The 14,948-nt window shown below is 44.9% G+C and overlaps 1 protein-coding gene across 2 annotated transcripts in view; it reads left to right on the forward strand.

Annotated features, from left to right (window-relative positions):
• The first annotated feature begins 904 nt into the window (after window positions 1-904).
• Window positions 905-14,948, forward strand: part of LOC121561666 (recombining binding protein suppressor of hairless) — a 21,320-nt gene continuing 7,276 nt past the window's right edge. Inside the window, exons 1-9 of one of the 2 annotated variants that reach the window (XM_041874196.2) lie at window positions 905-1,060; window positions 1,735-1,773; window positions 2,452-2,547; window positions 5,236-5,401; window positions 6,654-6,828; window positions 7,783-7,920; window positions 10,084-10,196; window positions 11,688-11,828; window positions 12,670-12,825. In XM_041874196.2, the coding sequence (XP_041730130.2) occupies window positions 1,041-1,060; window positions 1,735-1,773; window positions 2,452-2,547; window positions 5,236-5,401; window positions 6,654-6,828; window positions 7,783-7,920; window positions 10,084-10,196; window positions 11,688-11,828; window positions 12,670-12,825 (1,044 nt within the window). In that variant the 5' untranslated portion in view covers window positions 905-1,040. Of the gene's footprint in view, window positions 1,123-1,734; window positions 1,774-2,451; window positions 2,548-5,235; window positions 5,402-6,653; window positions 6,829-7,782; window positions 7,921-10,083; window positions 10,197-11,687; window positions 11,829-12,669; window positions 12,826-14,948 lie in introns of both variants that reach the window. The other variant, XM_041874195.2, reaches the window with a different exon arrangement.

The raw sequence follows: 14,948 nt of genomic DNA on the forward strand, positions 1-14,948 counted from the left end.
GGCCCCGTGTCAGAAGTAGCAAGCTACACTATAGGAGGAATTGGGTTCCATTTACATCATGACATGCTTTCCCTTTAGGTATCGTTTTATACATGCAAACATCCCATGTGATTCCATTAAATTATTTTATTTTAATAAAATATACTCTTACATGTGATCTGTTTGCGTATAGTCCTTGTGGCTTTTTGTTCTTACTTTACAACATTGTTTCCCCTCGACTAGTGACCAAAGCCGTTGATTAGTTTAATCGGGTGTGTTAGTGCTGGGCTGGAACAAAAATGTGCACACCCAGGGGGATTTATTGAGAATCACTGGGCTTCTATGTTATATGTGTGCCATTTACAGGTGAATGCAATTAGTAAATAATATGAATTTTCTTAGCTTAAAGAGAAATGCTGTATAGTTTTACAGTGAGTTATGTTGTAAGCTCATCTTGAATCTAGCAAGTTGTATTCTCGGCTCACATGGTTAACTAACTCAGTGCTCTCTAACCCTTCACTGGTGAATGCAAACCAATATCTTCACTTTATTCACTTCACTTACCTGGTTAAATAAAGGTGAAATAAAATATTTAAAAAAAATAATACTTTATGAATAACATTTTATTCTATAGCTTAGGCTACAATTATGCTGTGAGCTGTATTTTGAATGAAGCAAGACTTGACTCACAGGGTTAACTAACTGTACTCTGACTCCAACCCTTCACTACCAAAGCACCCACACCACTGCAGTTTATGACTTTAAACGCGTGGGAATCGAGTTACAGTTACAAAAAAAAACGAGCATAATCTCGCGATAGGTCGAGGCCAACCCCATTCTTGTCTATTGTGAGAGTTTTTCTATTCTCGCGTGACTTCGCAACTTTCCCACGCCTGTTGTTGTGGCGTCCGCCCTCTGTCCGCCTCTCCTCCTCTTTCTACTCTCGTTTTTATTTTCCACCCTCCGGGTTCTGTTCGTTCTGTTGTCCCGGTGGCGTTGGGAGGAGGTTGGGATCTCGCGATTGTTGGAAAAACAATTTTTTCTTCCAGTTACAGTCGAAAATGGCGCCCGTTGTGACGGGGTAAGTGTTGAAATTCAGAGCAAAATGAAGGAAGAACAGTTTAAAAAGTTCACTTTGTTTGGGTAACTAGTTTCCTAACCACTTTGTTACACTCGTGTGTGAACGTTTTTGTTCCCGATTGCTTTGCACGTACTTTATAAATTGGCGTCGCACTTATTGCTACGTTTGTGTCAAACGATGTTAGGACTGTGTAACGTTAGCTAGCCACAACGAAAAGCTAGCCAACTAACAGTAGCTAGCTAACGTTACCTAACTACCCCATTCTTCGCCAGTAACGATAGTTAACTAATTCGTTACTTATTTTAGCTACATTTTTATGGCTAACTCACCGAGCGTGAATGTGTATGCTGAGTTCAATTAAACAATGTTTTAAAATGTGTTCAATGTTACCCATTTCATTTACAAATCATGCAACGTAACAAAGACACAGTATCGCTCGCATTTGTCCGATAAAAACTGGCAACGAAGTTGCTAACTACTGATTGACACGTTCACTTGCCACCTGCAGCAGAATTCTAAGCTACTGTTTAGTTGCGAGTTGTTTTTCTTCTTTAATGGCAACACCCACCTGTTAATAATCATGATGTTTCAGATTGCTGGAATTGTGACAACTTTCTAATCTAACTAGTAATGTTGCGCTGATAGAAAAGTAACTTTTTTGTTTTCTTTCACAGGAGGTTTGGTGAGCGAGCTCCACCGCAGCGCCTAACAAGGTAAGGAAACGTCCGCACCACAAGTTTCATAACTTGTACATCTCATTTAAAGTGTTACATAAAAAATGAGAAACATCTAGCGTCCACCTGCACAGCGTTTGCATTACTAAGGTGTAAAACCACTTATCCACATCAAATTTCTTCCACTATCATAAGATTTCTTCACACCCGTTTCTATCAAGGCACCCCATTCATACTGCTATAATCAATGGTGCATCTGTGACTATTCCATAGGTCCCACTGTATGAAGCCAATAAACAGCTCAAGTGTCTGAAAGCATTTGCCAATGGTGTAGACAACCATGTTATTTGACCCAGGTCTATGTATCTTTGCATAGTTGTGGTATTACCTGAGTAAGCGTTGTCTGAACGGTCTTTTCCCCTACATAGAGGCAATGAGAAACGTATGCATCAAGGGTGTATTCATGGCACCTATTCTGTTGCAAAATGTTTCTTAAATGGAAGCAAGCGAAACGGGGAAGGACCTACCTGAATTTGTTCAATAGAAACTTGTTTTAGCAGAATAAATACACCCCAGTGCATCTCTAGTGGTGTTTTTTTTTAACATGGAATAATGATTTGGCGTTGTCGACGAAACGTTGTCTGAAAGTTTGTTGTATGATTATGTTGAGTAAGTGTTGTCTGAACGTTGTGTGTTTCCCCCCCCCACCCCCTATAGAGAGGCTATGAGAAACTACCTGAAGGAGAGGGGAGACCAGACCGTACTCATCCTACACGCTAAAGTTGCACAGAAGTCTTACGGCAATGAGAAGAGGTGTGTATGAGAGAAAGGAGGTTATTCATGGGGTCTCTGTAGCTGATAGTGTGTATTCATGGTGTCTCTGTAGTTGATAGTGTGTATTCATGGGGTCTCTGTAGTTTATAGTGTGTATTCATGGTGTCTCTGTAGTTGATAGTGTGTATTCATGGGGTCTCTGTAGTTTATAGTGTGTATTCATGGTGTCTCTGTAGTTGATAGTGTATGTATTTTCATGGTGTGTATGTATTTTCATGGTGTCTCTGTCGTTGATAGTGTTTATTCATGGTGTCTCTGTAGTTGATAGTGTGTATTCATGGTGTCTCTGTAGTTGATAGTGTGTATTCATGGTGTCTCTGTCGTTGATAGTGTGTATTTTCATGGTGTCTCTGTAGTTGATAGTGTTTATTCATGGTGTCTCTGTAGTTGATAGTGTGTATTCATGGTGTCTCTGTAGTTGATAGTGTGTATTCATGGTGTCTCTGTAGCTGATAGTGTATGTATTTTCATGGTGTCTCTGTAGTTGATAGTGTGTATTCATGTTTTCTCTGTAGTTGATAGTGTGTATTCATGGTGTCTCTGTAGTTGATAGTGTGTATTCATGTTTTCTCTGTAGTTGATAGTGTGTATTCATGGTGTCTCTGTAGTTGATAGTGTGTATTCATGGTGTCTCTGTAGTTGATAGTGTGTATTCATGGGGTCTCTGTAGTTGATAGTGTGTATTCATGGTGTCTCTGTAGTTGATAGTGTGTATTCATAGTGTCTCTGTCGTTGATAGTGTGTATTCATGGTGTCTCTGTAGTTGATAGTGTGTATTCATGGTGTCTCTGTAGTTGATAGTGTGTATTCATGGTGTCTCTGTAGTTGATAGTGTGTATTCATGGTGTCTCTGTAGTTGATAGTGTGTATTCATGGTGTCTCTGTCGTTGATGGTGTGTATTCATGGTGTCTCTGTAGTTGATAGTGTGTATTCATGGTGTCTCTGTCGTTGATGGTGTGTATTCATGTTTTCTCTGTAGTTGATAGTGTGTATTCATGGTGTCTCTGTAGTTGATAGTGTGTTCATGTTTTCTCTGTAGTTGATAGTGTGTATTCATGGTGTCTCTGTCGTTGATAGTGTGTATTCATGGTGTCTCTGTCGTTGATGGTGTGTATTCATGGTGTCTCCTCCAGGTTGATTCTACCTGCCCTTGGATCTTTTGCCACCTGTGTGTGTGTGTGTTCATGGTGTGCATGTTGTCTCTTTTGGTTCACGTTGGTGTGTTTCTATATAAAATCAAATCACATTTTATTGGCCACATGTGCCGAATACAACAGGTGCAGACATTACAGTGAAATGCTTACTTACAGCCCTTAACCAACAGTGCATTTATTTTTAATAAAAAAGTAAACTAAAACAACAAAAAAGTGTTGAGAAAAAAAGAGCAGAAGTAAAATAAAATAACAGTAGGGAGGCTAAATATACAGGGGGGTACCGGTGCAGAGTCAATGTGCGGGGGCACCGGCTAGTTGAGGTAGTTGAAGTAATATGTACATGTGGGTAGAGTTAAAGTGACTATGCATAAATAATTAACAGAGTAGCAGCAGCGTAAAAAGGATGGGGTGGGGGGGCAGTGCAAATAGTCCGGGTAGCCATGATTAGCTGTTCAGGAGTCTTATGGCTTGGGGGTAGAAGCCTTTTGGACCTAGACTTGGCACTCCGGTACCGCTTGCCGTGCAGTAGCAGAGAGAACAGTCTATGACTAGGGTGGCTGGAGTCTTTGACAATTTTGAGGACAATTTTGTCTTTGACAATTATATATGCGTGTGTGTATATATGTAAGGGATAATCAACGAGGGGCTATGTGTTCTCTGGAAGATAATGAACGACATGGAAGGTGTGTTCCATGACGCGCTAGCAGAACTGACCTTCCACGGAGTTGCATTATTTTCCAGAGAACACATAGAGCCCCGAGTTGATTATCCCTTTATGCCATGGCTATAATTTAACACATTTGCCACTAGAAATGTGTTCATTTGCCACTAGAAATGTGTTCATTTGCCACTAGAAATGTGTTCATTTGCCACTAGAAATGTGTTCATTTGCCGCTAGAAATGTGTTCATTTGCCGCTAGAAATGTGTTCAACATCCACTGAAGTAGCTTGCAAGTTTACGAGATAGCTACAGTAGTTGCCGTGGTAACCAAACAAACAGACCTGCTAGTTTAGCTAACCAAACCATCATCAACCATCTAATTCAACAATACCAAAAATGTTTTCAACTCAACTTTTGCTTTCAAAAGCAGCTCAAACAAAACATGTAAAAATGAACTATAGCTATTGGAATTCAAACGTGCAATTATACTGTGCGTTATAGGGAAATAATGCACGCTCTAGAATGCCCTTCAAGCCAATCAGAAATGAGTATTCAACAATGCTATGGTATAAATGTGTATGTAAATGCACTTGCAATGAGCTACTCTTAACCAGATCTCTCTGTCCTGGAGGTGGTTCTGACCCGTCCCTGATGGGCTGTACTAACCAGATCTCTCTGTCCTGGAGGTGGTTCTGACCTGTCCCTGATGGGCTGTACTAACCAGATCTCTCTGTCCTGGAGGTGGTTCTGACCCGTCCCTGATGGGCTGTACTAACCAGATCTCTCTGTCCTGGAGGTGGTTCTGACCCGTCCCTGATGGGCTGTACTAACCAGATCTCTCTGTCCTGGAGGTTTTTCTGCCCCCCTCCCTGTGTCTACCTGATGGGCTGTGGCTGGAAGAAGAAGACGGAGGAGATGGAGAGAGAGGGCTGTTCAGAGCAAGAGGCCCAGCCCTGTGCCTTTATAGGGATAGGAAACAGTGAACAGGAGATGCAGCAGCTCAACATAGAGGGGAAGGTAGGGGACAGCACACACACCCTGACTGAAACACTGTGGATCTCCACCTTTTTCTCTCACCAGAACCAGAGACAGACAGAGACAGGGGTCACTCACAGAGACAGGGGTCACTCACAGAGACAGGGGTCACTCACAGAGACAGGGGTCACTCACAGAGACAGGGATCACCACAGAGACAGGGGTCACTCACAGAGACAGGGGTCACTCACAGAGACAGATCACACAGAGACAGATCACACAGAGACAGATCACACAGAGACAGGGTCACTCACAGAGACAGGGGTCACCACAGAGACAGGGTCACTCACAGAGACAGGGGTCACTCACAGAGACAGGGGTCACTCACAGAGACAGGGGTCACTCACAGAGACAGGGGTCACTCACAGAGACAGGGGTCACTCACAGAGACAGGGGTCACTCACAGAGACAGGGGTCACTCACAGAGACAGGGGTCACCACAGAGACAGGGGTCACTCACAGAGACAGGGGTCACTCACAGAGACAGGGGTCACCACAGAGACAGGGTCACTCACAGAGACAGGGGTCACCACAGAGACAGGGGTCACTCAGAGAGACAGGGGTCACTCAGAGAGACAGGGGTCACACAGAGAGACAGAGAGAGAGAGAGAGAGAGAGAGAGAGAGAGAGAGAGCAGACAGAGAGAGAGAGAGAGAGAGAGAGAGAGAGAGAGAGAGACAGATCACACAGAGAGAGAGAGAGAGAGAGAGAGAGAGAGAGAGAGAGAGAGAGAGAGAGAGACAGAGAGAGAGAGAGAGAGAGAGAGAGAGAGAGAGAGAGAGCAGAGAGAGAGAGAGAGAGAGAGAGAGAGAGAGAGAGAGAGAGAGAGAGAGAGAGAGAGAGAGAGAGAGAGAGAGAGAGAGAGAGAGAGAGAGAGAGAGCACACAGCGAGAGAGAGAGCACACAGCGAGAGAGAGAGCACACAGCGAGAGAGAGAGCACACAGCGAGAGAGAGAGCACACAGCGAGAGAGAGAGCACACAGCGAGAGCGAGCGAGAGATCACACAGCGAGAGCGAGCGAGAGATCACACAGCGAGAGACAGATCACACAGCGAGAGACAGATCACACAGAGAGAGAGCGAGAGATCACAGAGTGATAGAGGGAGGGAGAGAGAGAGACATACAGAGGTGGAAATACACAGTGAAACACACACCCCTCAGCCTTTCCCCACAGCACTTTTGCATGACTGGAAATCCTATGCATACACACTCAAATTCTCTCCCTCTCCCCCAGGACTTCTGCACAGCTAAGACTCTATACATCAGTGACAGTGACAAGCGTAAACACTTCATGCTGTCAGTCAAGATGTTCTATGGTAACAGTACAGACATAGGAGTCTTCCTTAGTAAGAGGATCAAGGTTATCTCTAAACCCTCCAAGAAGAAACAGTCCCTGAAGAATGCTGACCGTGAGTATGGAGAGGAACACGCACACACATGACTAGGATGACACACACACACACACACACACACACACACACACACATTTCCACAGCAATGGCTAATACAGAAGAGGACTGGCCCACCCTTCAGAGCCTGGTTCCTCTCTAGGTTTCTTCCTAGGTTTCTGCCTTTCTAGGAAGTTTTTTTTCCTAGCCACCGTGCTTCTACATCTGCATTGCTTTCTGTTTGGGGTTTTAGACTGGGTTTCTGTATAGCACTTTGCGACATCTGCTGATTTTAAAAAGGGCTTTATAAATACATTTGATTGAATTTGAGTGATATTAGAGTATCTGGTATTTTAAAATGCATTAAAATATTCAACTACTTTTCTTTTCAAATATAATATAGTATTTGGACCCAGGTTTGTCCCATACACACACACACGCACAGAGACAGACGCACAGATCCATACACACACACACACACACACACACACACACACACAGAGACAGACGCACAGATCCATACACACACACACACACACACACACACACACACACACACACAGAGACAGACGCACAGATCCATACACACACACACACACACACACACACACACACACACACACACAGAGACAGACGCACAGATCCACACACACACACACACAGGATGCTCTCACCACATTAAGAGCAGATTTACAGTTACATAGAACTAACTTGAGTATGCAAAACACACACACAAGCTTTGATGCACAACGGTACGGTTTTCCTGAGTGGTTTCAGCAACAAGCTCTTGTTCTACTAGCTGTGTCTTAACTGGGCTGTTTTTATTTGACTGATCCAGTTCAAAGTGTGGTCTCTTGATGAATGTGTATCTAACCTTCTCTCTCTGTCTGTCTCTCTCTCTCTCTCTCTCTCTCTCTCTCTCTCTCTGTCTCTCTCTCTGTCTCTCTCTCTCTCTTTGTCTCTCTCTCTCTCTAGTTTGTATAGCATCAGGGACCAAGGTTGCGTTGTTTAACCGGTTGCGTTCTCAGACAGTCAGTACACGATATCTACACGTAGAGGGAGGGAACTTCCATGCCAGTTCACAACAGTGGGGAGCCTTCTACATACACCTCTGTAAGTTACCCCTCCTCTCCTCCATCACCTCTGTAAGTTACCCCTCCTCTCCTCCATCACCTCTGTAAGTTACCCCTCCTCTCCTCCGTCACCTCTGTAAGTTACCCCTCCTCTCTTCCGTCATCTCTGTAAGTTACCCCTCCTCTCCTCCGTCACCTCTGTAAGTTAACCCTCCTCTCCTCCGTCACCTCTGTAAGTTACCCCTCCTCTCCTCCGTCACCTCTGTAAGTTACCCCTCCTCTCCTCCATCACCTCTGTAAGTTACCCCTCCTCTCCTCCGTCACCTCTGTAAGTTACCCCTCCTCCTCCGTCACCTCTGTAAGTTACCCCTCCTCTCCTCTGTCACCTCTGTAAGTTAACCCTCCTCTCCTCCGTCACCTCTGTAAGTTACCCCTCCTCTCCTCCGTCACCTCTGTAAGTTACCCCTCCTCTCCTCCGTCACCTCTGTAAGTTACCCCTCCTCTCCTCCGTCACCTCTGTAAGTTACCCCTCCGTCACCTCTGTAAGTTACCCCTCCTCTCCTCTGTCACCTCTGTAAGTTACCCCTCCGTCACCTCTGTAAGTTACCCCTCCTCTCCTCCGTCACCTCTGTAAGTTAACCCTCCTCTCCTCCATCACCTCTGTAAGTTAACCCTCCTCTCCTCTGTCACCTCTGTAAGTTACCCCTCCTCTCCTCCGTCACCTCTAAGTTACCCCTCCTCCGTCACCTCTAAGTTACCCCTCCTCTCCTCCGTCACCTCTGTAAGTTAACCCTCCTCTCCTCCGTCACCTCTGTAAGTTACCCCTCCTCTCCTCCGTCACCTCTGTAAGTTACCCTCCTCTCCTCCGTCACCTCTAAGTTAACCCTCCTCTCCTCCATCACCTCTGTAAGTTAACCCTCCTCTCCTCCGTCACCTCTGTAAGTTACCCTCCTCTCCTCCGTCACCTCTGTAAGTTACCCCTCCTCTCCTCCGTCACCTCTGTAAGTTACCCCTCCTCTCCTCCGTCACCTCTGTAAGTTACCCCTCCTCTCCTCCGTCACCTCTGTAAGTTAACCCTCCTCTCCTCCGTCACCTCTGTAAGTTACCCCTCCTCTCCTCCATCACCTCTGTAAGTTACCCCTCCTCTCCTCCGTCACCTCTGTAAGTTACCCCTCCTCTCCTCCGTCACCTCTGTAAGTTACCCCTCCTCTCCTCCGTCACCTCTGTAAGTTACCCCTCCTCTCCTCCATCACCTCTGTAAGTTACCCCTCCTCTCCTCCGTCACCTCTGTAAGTTAACCCTCCTCTCCTCCATTCTTTCCTCTCTCCATCATCTGTCTTCTGTGATTTCTCTTCTCTTACATTCACCACAGTTCCTCTCTTCTCTTCTCTTAGAGTTGATTTCTAAAGTACAGAATCATAACTGATTCTAGACTGAAGCATCACATGGTAACTGTATTAGTTATTAAATGTATAACCTACAGTAATAACTGATGGAACTCTCTGAAGCATCACATGGTAACGGTATGAGTTATTAAATGTATAACCTACAGTAATAACTGATGGAACTCTCTGAAGCATCACATGGTAACTGTATGAGTTATTAAATGTATAACCTACAGTAATAACTGATGGAACTCTCTGAAGCATCACATGGTAACGGTATGAGTTATTAAATGTATAACCTACAGTAATAACTGATGGAACTCTCTGAAGCATCACATGGTAACTGTATGAGTTATTAAATGTATAACCTACAGTAATAACTGATGGAACTCTCTGAAGCATCACATGGTAACGGTATGAGTTATTAAATGTATAACCTACAGTAATAACTGATGGAACTCTCTGAAGCATCACATGGTAACGGTATGAGTTATTAAATGTATAACCTACAGTAATAACTGATGGAACTCTCTGAAGCATCACATGGTAACGGTATGAGTTATTAAATGTATAACCTACAGTAATAACTGATGGAACTCTCTGAAGCATCACATGGTAACGGTATGAGTTATTAAATGTATAACCTACAGTAATAACTGATGGAACTCTCTGAAGCATCACATGGTAACGGTATGAGTTATTAAATGTATAACCTACAGTAATAACTGATGGAACTCTCTGAAGCATCACATGGTAACGGTATGAGTTATTAAATGTATAACCTACAGTAATAACTGATGGAACTCTCTCTCCTGTAGTGGAGGAGGAGGAGCCAGAAGGGGAGGAGTTTGCAGTGAGGGATGGATACATCCACTATGGTCAGACTGTCAAACTGGTCTGTTCTGTCACTGGCATGGCACTGCCTAGACTGGTACGTACCAACGTGTGTGTGCCTCACCTCTCTCTACCTGTTCCTACATATTCACCTCTCTCTACCTGTTCCTACATATTCACCTCTCTCTAGCTGTTCCTACATATTCCCCTCTCTCTAGCTGTTCCTACATATTCACCTCTCTCTACCTGTTCCTACATATTCACCTCTCTCTACCTGTTCCTACATATTCACCTCTCTCTCTCTACCTGTTCCTACATATTCACCTCTCTCTCTCTACCTGTTCCTACATATTCACCTCTCTCTCTACCTGTTCCTACATATTCACCTCTCTCTCTACCTGGTCCTACATATTCACCTCTCTCTCTCTACCTGGTCCTACATATTCACCTCTCTCTACCTGGTCCTACATATTCACCTCTCTACCTGTTCCTACATATTCACCTCTCTCTACCTGTTCCTACATATTCACCTCTCTCTACCTGTTCCTACATATTCACCTCTCTCTACCTGTTCCTACATATTCACCTCTCTCTACCTGTTCCTACATATTCACCTCTCTCTCTCTACCTGGTCCTACATATTCACCTCTCTCTACCTGGTCCTACATATTCACCTCTCTCTCTCTCTACCTGGTCCTACATATTCACCTCTCTCTCTCTACCTGGTCCTACATATTCACCTCTCTCTACCTGGTCCTACATATTCACCCTCTCTCTACCTGGTCCTACATATTCACCTCTCTCTACCTGGTCCTACATATTCACCTCTCTCTACCTGTTCCTACATATTCACCTCTCTACCTGTTCCTACATATTCACCTCTCTCTACCTGTTCCTACATATTCACCTCTCTCTCTCTACCTGTTCCTACATATTCACCTCTCTCTCTCTACCTGTTCCTACATATTCACCTCTCTCTCTCTACCTGGTCCTACATATTCACCTCTCTCTCTCTACCTGGTCCTACATATTCACCTCTCTCTCTCTACCTGGTCCTACATATTCACCTCTCTACCTGGTCCTACATATTCACCTCTCTCTACCTGTTCCTACATATTCACCTCTCTCTACCTGTTCCTACATATTCACCTCTCTCTCTACCTGTTCCTACATATTCACCTCTCTCTCTACCTGTTCCTACATATTCACCTCTCTCTACCTGTTCCTACATATTCACCTCTCTCTACCTGGTCCTACATATTCACCTCTCTCTACCTGTTCCTACATATTCACCTCTCTCTACCCGTTCCTACATATTCACCTCTCTCTCTACCCGTTCCTACATATTCACCTCTCTCTACCTGTTCCTACATATTCACCTCTCTCTACCTACAGGTCTCTCTCTCTCCTCATATTCTCAGGTGATTTGTATGTTAGATAAGCAGGTTGTGTGTCTCTCTCTCTCTCCTCTCTCAGTAGCACCTCTCTCTCCCCTCTCTCCAGGTGATCCGTAAGGTGGACAAGCAGACAGCAGGTTGTGTGTCTCTCTCTCCTCTCTCAGTAGCACCTCTCTCTCCCCTCTCTCCAGGTGATCCGTAAGGTGGACAAGCAGACAGCGTTGATGGATGCAGACGACCCGGTGTCCCAGCTCCACAAGTGTGCCTTCTACCTGAAAGACACAGAGAGGATGTACCTCTGTCTCTCACAGGAGAGAATCATTCAGTTCCAGGTACACACACACACACTCACACACACACACACACTCACTCACTCACTCACTCACTCACTCACACTCACTCACTCACACACACACACACACCTAGCCCCTTGTAGATCTGAGCCAGGTTTGTGCTTTCTGGTAATAGCTTTTCCCAGCCCTCTGTTCTGCAACTAAAATTAGAGTTTCTTATTGGACAACTAGTTCAACTAGTCCCTCCCTGTTTAATGAGAGTTTCTTATTGGACCACTAGTTCAACTAGTCCCTCCCTGTTTAATGAGAGTTTCTTATTGGACCTCTAGTTCAACTAGTCCCTCCCTGTTTAATGAGAGTTTCTTATTGGACCACTAGTTCAACTAGTCCCTCCCTGTTTCTGTCCGTTTTCTTCGGGTTGGTTTCTAGTGAATTCCACCCTGCTCAGGTAGAATCGTTATTTGCATCTCATTTGCATACACCCACACCCTGCCCCAAAAAGACCAGTAAGGAGATGATAAATGACACATTTGCATGTCTCCTCCCCCACGACACACTCTCGCCCAAAGAGGGCTATGTTCAGTAAGTTCTGGAACGTTCAATTGAACGGAAGAGGTGCTGTATTGAACGACCAGTTTGGTTGTGGGGTTGGGGAACGCTGTCAGCGTTGTCACCGCCCTTTTTAAATACGAACACTCATTGCTTCAAGCAACACCTCGCCCACACCCACCGAACGGGAACAAAGTCTGTTCAAGAAGGTTTTGGGGGAAACGTGTCGTTCAGTACAAACTGTTCCGCAACGTAGCAAACGGTCACGCGAACTCAACGCACCTCATTTAAGGATAGGATCAACTACTAATTAGCATATCTCCTCCCCAAGGCCACGCCCTGCCCCAAAGAGACCAGTAAGGAGATGATAAACGATGGAGCTTCCTGGACCATCATCAGTACAGACAAGGCAGAGTACACCTTCTACCAGGGGATGGGTCCTGTCCCCTGTCCTGTTACACCTGTTCCTGTGGTGGAGAGTCTACAGGTACACACACACACACACACACACACCAAACACACACACACACACACCTAAACACACACACACACACACCTAAACACACACACACCTAAACACACACACACCTAAACACACACACACACCTAAACACACACACACACCTAAACACACACACACACCTAAACACACACACACACCTAAACACACACACCTAAACACACACACACACACACCTAAACACACACACACACCTAAACACACACACACACCTAAACACACACACACACCTAAACACACACACACCTAAACACACACACACACCTAAACACACACACACACCTAAACACACACACACACCTAAACACACACACACACACACACCTAAACACACACACACACACCTACACACACACACACACACACACACCTACACACACACACACACACACCTAAACACACACACACACCTAAACACACACACACACCTAAACACACACACACCTAAACACACACACACACACACACCTACACACACCTACACACACCTACACACACCTACACACACACCTACACACACACACACACACACACACCTAAACACACACACCTAAACACACACACCTAAACACACACACCTAAACACACACACCTAAACACACACACCTAAACACACACACACACACACACACACCTAAACACACACACACCTAAACACACACACACACACACCTAAACACACACACACCTAAACACACACACACACACACACACACACACCTAAACACACACACACACCTACACACACACACACACACACACACACACCTAAACACACACACACACCTAAACACACACACACACCTAAACACACACACACACACACACACACACACCTACACACACACCTAAACACACACACACACACACACCTAAACACACACCTAAACACACACACACACCTAAACACACACACACACACCTAAACACACACACACCTAAACACACACACACACACACACCTAAACACACACACACACACACACCTAAACACACACACACACACACACACCTAAACACACACACACACACACACCTAAACACACACACACCTAAACACACACACACCTAAACACACACACACCTAAACACACACACCTAAACACACACACCTAAACACACACACCTAAACACACACCTAAACACACACACACACACACACACACACACACACACACACACCTAAACACACACACACACCTAAACACACACACACACCTAAACACACACACACACACACACACACACACCTAAACACACACACCTAAACACACACACCTAAACACACACACCTAAACACACACACCTACCTAAACACACACACACACCTAAACACACACACCTAAACACACACACCTAAACACACACACCTAAACACACACACACACACACACACCTAAACACACACACACCTAAACACACACACACCTAAACACACACACCTAAACACACACACCTAAACACACACACCTAAACACACACCTAAACACACACACACACACACACACACACACACACACACACCTAAAAACACACACACACCTAAACACACACACACACCTAAACACACACACACACACACACACACACCTAAACACACACACCTAAACACACACACCTAAACACACACACCTAAACACACACACCTACCTAAACACACACACACACCTAAACACACACACCTAAACACACACACCTAAACACACACACCTAAACACACACACACACACACACACCTAAACACACACACACACCTAAACACACACACACACACACCCACACACACACACACACACCTACACACACACACACACACACACACACCTACACACACACACCTACACACACACACACACACACACACCTAAACACACACACACACACCTAAACACACACACACACCTAAACACACACACACACACCTACACACACCTACACACACCTACACACACCTACACACACCTACACACACCTACACACACACACACACACACACACACACACACACCTAAACACACACACACACACACGCACACACCTAAACACACACACCTAAACACACACACCTAAACACACACACCTAAACACAC

The sequence above is a fragment of the Coregonus clupeaformis genome, unplaced genomic scaffold (genome assembly GCF_020615455.1).
Source record: "Coregonus clupeaformis isolate EN_2021a unplaced genomic scaffold, ASM2061545v1 scaf1848, whole genome shotgun sequence".
NCBI classification, from domain to species: Eukaryota; Metazoa; Chordata; class Actinopteri; order Salmoniformes; family Salmonidae; genus Coregonus; species Coregonus clupeaformis.